The sequence below is a fragment of the Hoplias malabaricus genome, chromosome 8, assembly GCF_029633855.1.
Source record: "Hoplias malabaricus isolate fHopMal1 chromosome 8, fHopMal1.hap1, whole genome shotgun sequence".
NCBI lineage: Eukaryota > Metazoa > Chordata > Actinopteri > Characiformes > Erythrinidae > Hoplias > Hoplias malabaricus.
Window position 1 is genome coordinate 25,454,858 of NC_089807.1, and position 9,444 is coordinate 25,464,301.

Sequence of the window (9,444 nt, forward strand, 5' to 3'; positions counted from 1 at the left end):
AAAGACTATAATGCCATTGTTTCAAATATATACGTTTTTATTATTTTTTCCATTGTGATTACTTTTCATTCTATTTATAGCGAATATGGCCCTTAGTTTCAGAGGAATTTAAGGCTAGGGATCTTTTAATGAAATTTCTTTTGCTACTTTTCAGTAAGGTCTTTTTCTCTTTGGGTCCTGAGCAACATATAAAGCCACACTATCCTTTGACCTCTTCCAGTGATACCTAGGAAACACAAAGAGAAAATGAGTGAGAGAGAGATACTTACATAAGTTTCCAGTAAAGCTAGTAACAATAATTTGATGTTTTTCAAAAAGCGTCATTGCTATCCACACTTCTGAACTCCCACTTACTCAGTCTGTCCAAGTATTAGAAGACAATCTCCCACAGTGAGCTTGTACTCACTACCATTCATAGTGACACTTGAGGATCCCTCCTACATTGAAAGCAACAGAAGGAAATAATGGTAACCACTGACTAAGTAAGTCAAGTGTAAATCAAATATATGCAGAAGGAGTCTGAGATAAATACCAGCTGCCAAATCCAGCCATCAGTAGCTCTTTGGGAAGGCTCAGTCTCTCCTGGACCATAGATTATACTCTGAAAACAGCGTGATAGATGATATAATTATTCCTATTACCATCATAGTGCCCTCTAAAACAGGAGCAATAATTTCTGGTTCAGTAGGCTTGGTGAACTTTTGCTCATACACACAATTAAATACAGATCAGCCATTACATTACTACCATCTCGTTTCTACACTCACTGTCCATTTTCTTAGCTCCACTGTCCATAGATGATCATTTTAATTCTACAATTACAGATTGTCGTCTGTCTGTTCTACGTATGTTGTTTGCCCCCTCTAACCCTGTTCTTCTGTAGTCAGTACCACCATAGAGCAGGAATGACTTGGATCCACTGGAACTTACTCGACTTGGCACTTTTGCGTTTCCATTAACCAATTCTGGTACTTTTTAAGTCCCTGCAGAGTGCCAATTGGCCAGAGAGACTTGTGTACACAGCAAAATGCAGACCTTCAGCACAAACTATCCACTTGTAAAATCTCCAAGTTACAGCAGCGGTCACATTTGTTCTTATCCAACTCACAACAGCGGCTTGTAAAATTACGGTGCGTTCTTTTGAAGAGGTTCAAGGGCAGGTGAAAACCTTCAGTGAGAGTTAGCTGCTGCAACAAGTAATACTCTGGAATACAATCTGATATTGAAGAACTACAAAGTAAATGCATACAGTCAAAGGTGTGTAAAAACAAGCAGGTGGTATTAATGTTATGGCTGATCAGTGTACATGTGTTAAAGCAGAGACATTAGCAAACGGTTCTAAACACTGATAATCCAGGACTAGAATTGATGACCGTCTTTTCTAAAATCTGCCAAACCACATTCTCCACTTTTAACAAGGCTTTACCAAATCAGAACAATGTAAAGGATCACTAGGTAAGATTTATTTTTGATCCCAAAGCTCTTCCTAGTGTAATTCATTTTTATAGCACTGTACTGAAATCAATGGAGGAAGGGGGTGCACGTTCTGCAATACTGAACACAGAGTAGCAACAAGAAAGGACCTGTTCGCCCTGTTACAGGTCTGTGAGCATCACAACGATTTTGAAGCTGTAATTTTGAGGTAAATGTATTACATAGGGTTCCTTTTAAATCAGCGTAATATGAGAGCAGCCAAACAAGAAGCCCCCTGGATCAGAAGGCTGTACGATCATTAGTATTTAATCCACGCTAGTCATTAGTCAGTGTTATAATATCTGGTTCACAGTACAGGATTTATAATATTTGACCCTATGCTGAATGTATCATGAAAAATCCCACAAATAATGTGAGGTTTAGCGTTGCCCTTCAGCCACAAAAGGCCAAAACAGAACACCAAACACCTGGAGATCTTGCTGAGTTTCTCATCAGGAAATGTGATGGACAACATTGAGGCACTGTTGTTATATGTGGCTGAAGTTGATAAGAATTTTTATTACATAGTGTGTGAACATCAGCTAGTGGTTAACATTCATCACTTGGGTAAATCAAATTTATCCTTTCATTTTATTCAGCTTTCACTGATTTTGAACTGCAACTAATTTGAGATGGTCATTACAGAATGCAGAGGTGTATGTAACGAACATTAACAAAGATTTACATTTTACACAGATTTTGATGCCCTACACCATAGGATAATCTGAGAATATATTCATATAAGCCACAAAACTGGCTTGATAAACCTGTAGTGTGGATCAGACATAAAATGGAAACGCGTAGAATTTTACAACTGAATAAAAAACAAAGCCTCTGAATAACTGCTAGCCATGTGTCAATCTTGTTTCCTGCAAGAATTTCCCAGACAGGCTCTGTCTCACTCTGCCACCTGTGTGTGTCAGTTCTCAGCTTAGCATCATTACGTCCCAGCTTTGGTCCACACTCTGTGATTTAGAATCCTGATTAGCTGACCCTCACAATCGCTTTTTTTAGAGAGTTCCTCCCATCTGAAATAGACACCTACTGGATTTCCACAAAGAACAACTGTAACCTGCCCATATCAACCGCTGGAGCCATTTAAAGTAGAATAATACTAACACATTACACACTGCTTCTGTACCTCAGTCTCAAACTGAGCTCCAAACATGTCCACGGGCCGTCCGCTGACCAGTGCTGGCTTATGCTTGTCTATCCAGTCCTTGAAGCAGAATGGGGTCATTACGTTCATACTGTTGAGTGTGTAAGGTGCCGGCTTGATGGGGTCAGCTACAAGTGATTAAAATAACGATTATTATGTCCCATAAAATGACCAGCTTGTTTTATGCTCACACTCCATATAGGTGCACTTTATAGTTTTACATTTACACATTGTGAAATATTGCTCTTCATAGTCTGTAAATGTTAGCCCCATTTCAACATGTTTTCAAAGGACAGGGCAAGCATAAAATAGATCTTCTTTAGGTGGTGTATCATTCAGGATCATTCTGACGTTATTGAGTTATTAGACGACTTTGTAGATGTAAGTAGTGCAGTAGGTTATCTGTGGCTGCAAACTTAATCATCCTCTAGTCCTTCATCATTAGTCAGTGGCCACTGGCCACATGATGATGTTGGCTGGATATTGTTGTGTCATTGCTGTGTCTGATCCACGTGTACCAGCATAACACACACTGACACATGACCACACTTTAAGGGTCACAGCAATCATCCTCCAAACAATAAAACCTCTGTGGGATCTTGACAATGGAACAGGGCTAATAAATTATGCAATAGATAGATTACTGTCTGTAATTGTAGAACTAAGTGCACCAGTATGGTACGTGCAGCTAAAAAAAGGAGAATATATAAATACGTAAACTTTGAAGAAATAATTAATTATTAATGTCTTAGTATAAACAGTGGCATTCATGATAATTAGAGCCCTCCACCATTAGGATGCCTTCAATTTGAGTCAAAAAATACATCAATAACATCAATTTCTGATACTGCTTCTATGGAATTGTGTTTGTTTGGTAATGCTGAGCTAGCTACAATTTAAATTATTATTATTATTATTATTATTAATGACACAATGCAGAAAATAACAGGGAATAATGTACCTGGGTCTGGTTTCCCAGTCTTATGCTGCTTTGAGGCCATAAACCTAAAAACAATTAATTAATTAATATATATATATATATATATATATATATATATATATATATATATATATATATATATATATATATACATATATATATATATACATACAAAAATGACTGACCAGGTTCAGAGGCTATTTTTCACATTCTAAACCATTACTTACTCCTCAATAACTGGAACTAGTTGTGTCCCCAGGTTCTCACAGTAAAACCAGCGTTCAAATAGGATGTCTGTACTCTTATCCACATGGAACCTAGAAGACAAGCAGAAGTTAACCCTTGCAGTATGCATGTGTCTACTGTGTATTGACATTTTAAGTGAAATTCCAAGCTACCTACTGGGTGGTAGTTGTGAGTGTATACCTAATTTTTACTGTGTATTATCAAGGTTATATTCTTTGTGTTATCGCACAGCTGGTGTTTTAATCAAATTTAATTAAATTCAAGACCAACCTGGACCAACCAAGCCTTAGCATTTAACCATACAAAGAAGGTCAATCCGCATACACACCTAGGGCTGGACTGATTATATCATGGATTTCCATTAAAACATGAAATAAAATGCAGAGATGCTTAATTATGTTTATACTTACAGATCTTTAAGTTAGAAACTATCCTTGTTATGTTTTAATATCTAAAGCTTTTATTTTAATGTAAATCTCTGATGTGACTGAACAGGTCCTACGTGAGTTGACACTGAATGACCAAGAAATTGAGAGGGTAGATTAATTAAATGTAAGGATGAGGTCTCCCCATAATGTATGAAGTGCTTGAGTAAGTTTATGCTCTGGGGACCATTAGATCATATTAAAATTGTTTGTTATAGCGTTTTACTCAAAGCTGACTCAGTTACCGTAGGCAGTCTGTCTCTGAATGCAGTCTCCGCCTTTCCACCACAAGACCCACTGTGTTAGCCTTCCTCTGAGGTGAGTGGGGGATTCGTGCTGGCAGCAGAAACATCTGGCAACCAGAGCAGTACAGCAGTGTATGAGGGAGACAGTGAGACGCATCAAAAAACCCACTGGTGTGGCAAGATGAAGTAGATGAAGAGCACTGCAGTATTCTCAGAAAAAGCAGAGGGTGATGACTTTGTTACAGAAAAAATACCCACCTCTCCCTCACGGATAGGAACGTCTTTGTGTATGCCATTCTCTATCACTTTCAGGACCATGTCTCCTCGAACTTGGTAAAACAGCTGAGACAGAAACAGTATGGTAAATAAAGTCAGTAGTCAATACACCACAGTATTTACATCACTATGACTGCTGCCTCTAGTCTCTAGTCCCAGAGACCCACTTCCCTGCACTTATTAGTGTTTTCCATACTCCTCACATATCTGACTCAACTCACCAGCTCACTGACAGCCCATTATTCTCTCTGTGTGTGTGTGTGTGTGTGTGTGTGTGTGTGTGTGTGTGTTAAAGCAAGAAAAGCACCAAAATCTGCAGGGCAGTGGGCTTTTCTGACCAGGGCTGAGAAATAGAGTACGCTAAATATTTATAGCCTCCAAACTGTACAAAAGTGCAAAATGCAGAAGAATATTTCACAACACTTTCCATGGGCAAATGATTGATTGTGAGTGTTGGAGAAGATTTATAAGAAAACAAATAAAAACTTGTTGAAGGTCAGGATATAAGTGAAATACTGTGTCTACAGTTGTATTTATATATTCACCAATGTATTGTTGATTTTGTATTTGAGAGCTTTCAATGCATTGGACCAGTCCTTGTTTTTGAGTTATTTCCCTGACGCTGATGTAGAATAAGTTCTGGAAAAATTCCACCAGTGCAAATCTGACTATTAATCTTTGACTGTGTCAGACATTGCAAGGAGACTCACAACAGGATGCTGACCCTATTTTAATATTCTGTACAGTGAAAGATTCATCTGGTAAAGTTACTAAGTACTGAATCAGAAATTATTATTTTTTTTTTACAGTTAAACAGCTGTATTTTAATTAATAGTGTAAACTAGATTTCCTGTATAACACCTTTATATGGCTCTATGCCTCCCAAACTGTGGAGATTAAAAGGAATTTGATACAGGTAACCCATGCGGGTTTACACTTATAAAAACCTCCTTGATTTATTGCAAAGCAATTACTATGTGATTTCATGTGCAGCCATTTTGTACATTAGTCATTTATTTAAATGTGGAGTTGTTTTAATCATTAAATTGAAGCCAGAAAGCAATCTAATTTGTTTCCAAATTACAAATGTTCTTCAATTAAACATATTTTTTTTTTTAGGTATTGGGGTCATTGTAGGCTGTAGGGTACCTCTAATGTCTGTGGGCTTGTGGTGACCTCTACTGACCAAGATCACAACACCAGTTCATTCAGGAGAGTTGTATAACACTGTACCATACACACTGGATTTCAGCCTAGTGTTTACTTAATTAAAGCATGGACATATGCACAATTTTTGTAACATATTGCCAGCTTTGTGTTTGCAGGGATGTTTTTCATGTCAATGCATGTTTGGCCCTTGCAGTATATGTAGAATTATGAATTAATGAGGAAAGAAAATGCTAAGAACAATTTATTGCTGTCCATGGACGTACTGAATAATACAAATGCTGCTACATCTCAAATATTTTAATGGGTATATGTTAAAATCTGTCTCCGCAAAGGCCATACTTTAGCATCTCCTTCTGTTCATCTTTAATTGTTATTGCAGTTATTCTGTATATATTCAGCCGATATATTTTTTTTTTGGGCAAGTAGATTTCAGATGACATCTAAGCAAAACTAAGCAGTGCTACAATTCAGTAACATTTTATGGAATATAAAGTTTAAATATACTTAAGCTGTAATATGGAAATCACTGATAAAATAAATATAATGAGTTAAAATAATTACCAAATCAAAAGAATTAGGTGTTGTATAGCACATTGTATGTGTATGTGTGCACACACCTATTAAGTATATGCTAAACAAAATAGATAGAAAAAAAAAAAAAATTTAGTCATTTGCATCAAAATCAAATGCATCTGAAATACAGTTGTATGTACAGGCAACTGGTTCTATGTTTAAAAAAAAAAAAAAAAAAATAAAAAAAAAGAATAAAGGCTTTAATAACTACAGTGTAAACAATTGATGCAATTCAAAACAAACCCAAAACACTGTTATTTAAAAGAGGAAGTATGAAGACAACAGAAAAGACTTTTGCATGTATAGAGGAAGTGGTTGAAAATTGCAAAAACATATGCAAGAGACTGGTGAAGTGTAGAGAACAGAGTCCAAAACTCCATTATCCAGTAACTGAATTAAGTTCACTGACCTGTAATTACACAATATTTGAAGGCTATGCTTTAACAGTACATTAAAGTGTCTCCGATCAAGTTTCCTTTTTTTAATCTAGATCTTTTGACTTTGATTATTGAAACAAAGTCAAAAGGTCTGGTTCAGCAGAAAAGGACTCAATCAGATATATTTTAATGGCTTTAGAGACAGATATTTTACAGATGAATAAATATCAATTTCATCTGCTGTAAATATAAACCATAGAGAATGCAACCAGTGCAGTAGCATGAAACAGCCAAGGAATAATCAGTGTGAGTATAATAGGGTGAGGCATTAGACTACTGATTTAGGCTGCTTTGTTTTATCCCCCTGTCATTAGGTGTGAGTAAATGAAGAAAATCACATGTAATTCTGATACACAAATTGATTGAAATAAATACAGATGTTAATAGATTAATTCAAGCTGAAAAATTAGATCAGCCTTAATCTGAAATAAGATTCATTTGAATTTTAGCCCTCATTGCCCTTTCACATCCATAGTCATATATACTTCACCTCTTCCCCCTCTTCTATGTGGTAATCCTTCCGAATGTTGGGACCACCAACAAACATGATGTTTAACTGATGGAAGAACCTGAAAATTGCATGGTTTACTTCCCAATCATTGTTTATACAGTTTAAAAAAAGAATAATGTGTAAATGGCTGCACAGTTGCAATTACTTACATTAATTTGTTACAAACAGGAGGCAAGAAAGATTTCTCATTCTCTGTAATCCACTTGTTTACGTTGATATGAAGAGACTCGTTAGTCATTGCGTTGTCTGTACTATTTACTTTGTGACAGTAACCTAAAGTATTTGCAGCCTGTCTTTAGGAGATTGCAACAATGTGAGGACTGGTTTCCTGTTTGAAGACACACCTTCTGGACTGTAGGAGTGTAAAGGTATAGAGAGGCAGAGCCGGACACCCCAATACGCTCACTACGCAGGCTGCTTATGGCCCAAATGAATTAAGGCCACCTAGTGGCAAGTTAGAGAGAGTAGTGTACGACCAGAAGCGAAAATATTCTTCAGGATATGGAAAAAAAAGACTCCACGGGCATGAGCTGCGGGAACAGCATTGAGGTGAACCTGTGACTGTTCTTCTCGAGGTTGGACTGTTAATAAATAATAGTCTACGAACATACCCACGAGAATATATTTAGAGGTGGCGTGCACTGCGCAGCTGCTCTCCACGACCTTAAAAGCCTCGCAGCACCATGGTGTCATGAACCAACTTTTAAGCAGAAAATTGAACATATACCGATGTTTTTATACTGTCGAGAACTAGACCAGTTTACACTTCCCCAAACCAGTACACTCTAAAATTTTCTTAAATTTCCATTTCCATTGAGATTGCATTTTTCTTCTAATTAAAAGTTCCGCCATGTTGCAGATACAACGTTTAAGGTAGAACGGACACTTCGAGTAAGATTTCACGAAAATATATCTTAAATAAATGTACTGTTGTAAGATAACGACCTAGTGCAGTTTGTCGACTACGTCTTTGAATTAATTACATTATGGACACAAGCGCTCATTATAATACCCTCCCTGCAGTTAGTCTAATGCTTTTTTTTAAAAATGCTCTCCTCATTTAGTGACAAGTTAGCCAATAATCGTAGCCTGATGTTAAGGCCCAGCTTGCGAGGAAAAGCAGGTTTTGGCTATTTTTTTTTTTTTTTGTACAAAATTAATTGGTTTTGTCCAGTGTTTCAGTAGCCGCCTTTGCAAGCTACACAACGCTATCGCTATATTAAACTCATGTAAGAAAAAAGGTTAGTCCCTTTTACCGGAGTTAAAATTGACGACTTCTTTGTATTATAACTTTAAGGTGGACTGAAGTATTTTTTAAAAAAGAGGTGTCGTATAAGGTCCTAATATCAGCCTCTTAGCCACCAAGATGGCTAAACCACTGACACAAACACTTATGTTTGGATGAAGTTAGTGTGTTGAACACTCTCGCCTTGTGAGCGAGAATGTGAATTAAACTTTCAATGAAGTCGCTGATTTCTCAGACACAGGTAATTATTAGCTTCCACCTTATTCCTAGGTTACAATCAGGCATTGTCGATGTTGTAATTAAAAGCGGTATAGGGTGCCTAGCTGGATGGAGCTCCAGTGGCGCAATCGGTTAGCGCGCGGTACTTATACAGCAGTACAATGCAGAGCGATGCCGAGGTTGTGAGTTCGAGCCTCACCTGGAGCAGATATTTTTCTTGTACTCCGCAACAATTTCGTTCCCAGAGCAACATTACAGCATCTGGACAGAACAAAACAACGGACAATGGCCTGCAGATAGAAGAACTGTAAAGAAAATTGTATACGTTTTGAGCTATGGGCTGTGTCTATAATTATTTTCAGTCCTAAAATATTGTTTGTGTTTAAGCTATATAAAAACATTGTTTCTGACACACCATGATACACACACTATTTAGCGAAGGTTTACAATTTCAGTGAACTATTCTGAAATACTCGTTCCATTGTAAGTAAAGGATCTAGCCGTTGTAACATTAATATAACCAA

The 9,444-nt window shown here is 37.0% G+C and overlaps 1 protein-coding gene and 1 non-coding gene across 2 annotated transcripts; one reads left to right on the top strand and one right to left on the bottom strand.

Moving 5' to 3' along the window:
• Positions 1-36: 36 nt before the first annotated feature.
• Positions 37-8,335, bottom strand: haao (3-hydroxyanthranilate 3,4-dioxygenase). The gene is made up of 10 exons (XM_066680105.1): positions 7,605-8,335; positions 7,435-7,513; positions 4,747-4,830; positions 4,489-4,595; positions 3,800-3,889; positions 3,594-3,637; positions 2,615-2,760; positions 533-601; positions 355-437; positions 37-226 (listed from the first exon to the last, which is right to left on the bottom strand). Exons 1-10 carry the CDS (start codon positions 7,691-7,693, stop codon positions 151-153), a joined length of 867 nt encoding a protein of 288 aa, XP_066536202.1. The 5' UTR covers positions 7,694-8,335; the 3' UTR covers positions 37-150.
• A 698-nt stretch (positions 8,336-9,033) lies between these two features.
• trnai-uau (transfer RNA isoleucine (anticodon UAU)) lies at positions 9,034-9,127 on the top strand. The gene is made up of 2 exons: positions 9,034-9,071; positions 9,092-9,127. It is a non-coding gene; the product is annotated as a tRNA-Ile (tRNA).
• Positions 9,128-9,444: the final 317 nt, after the last annotated feature.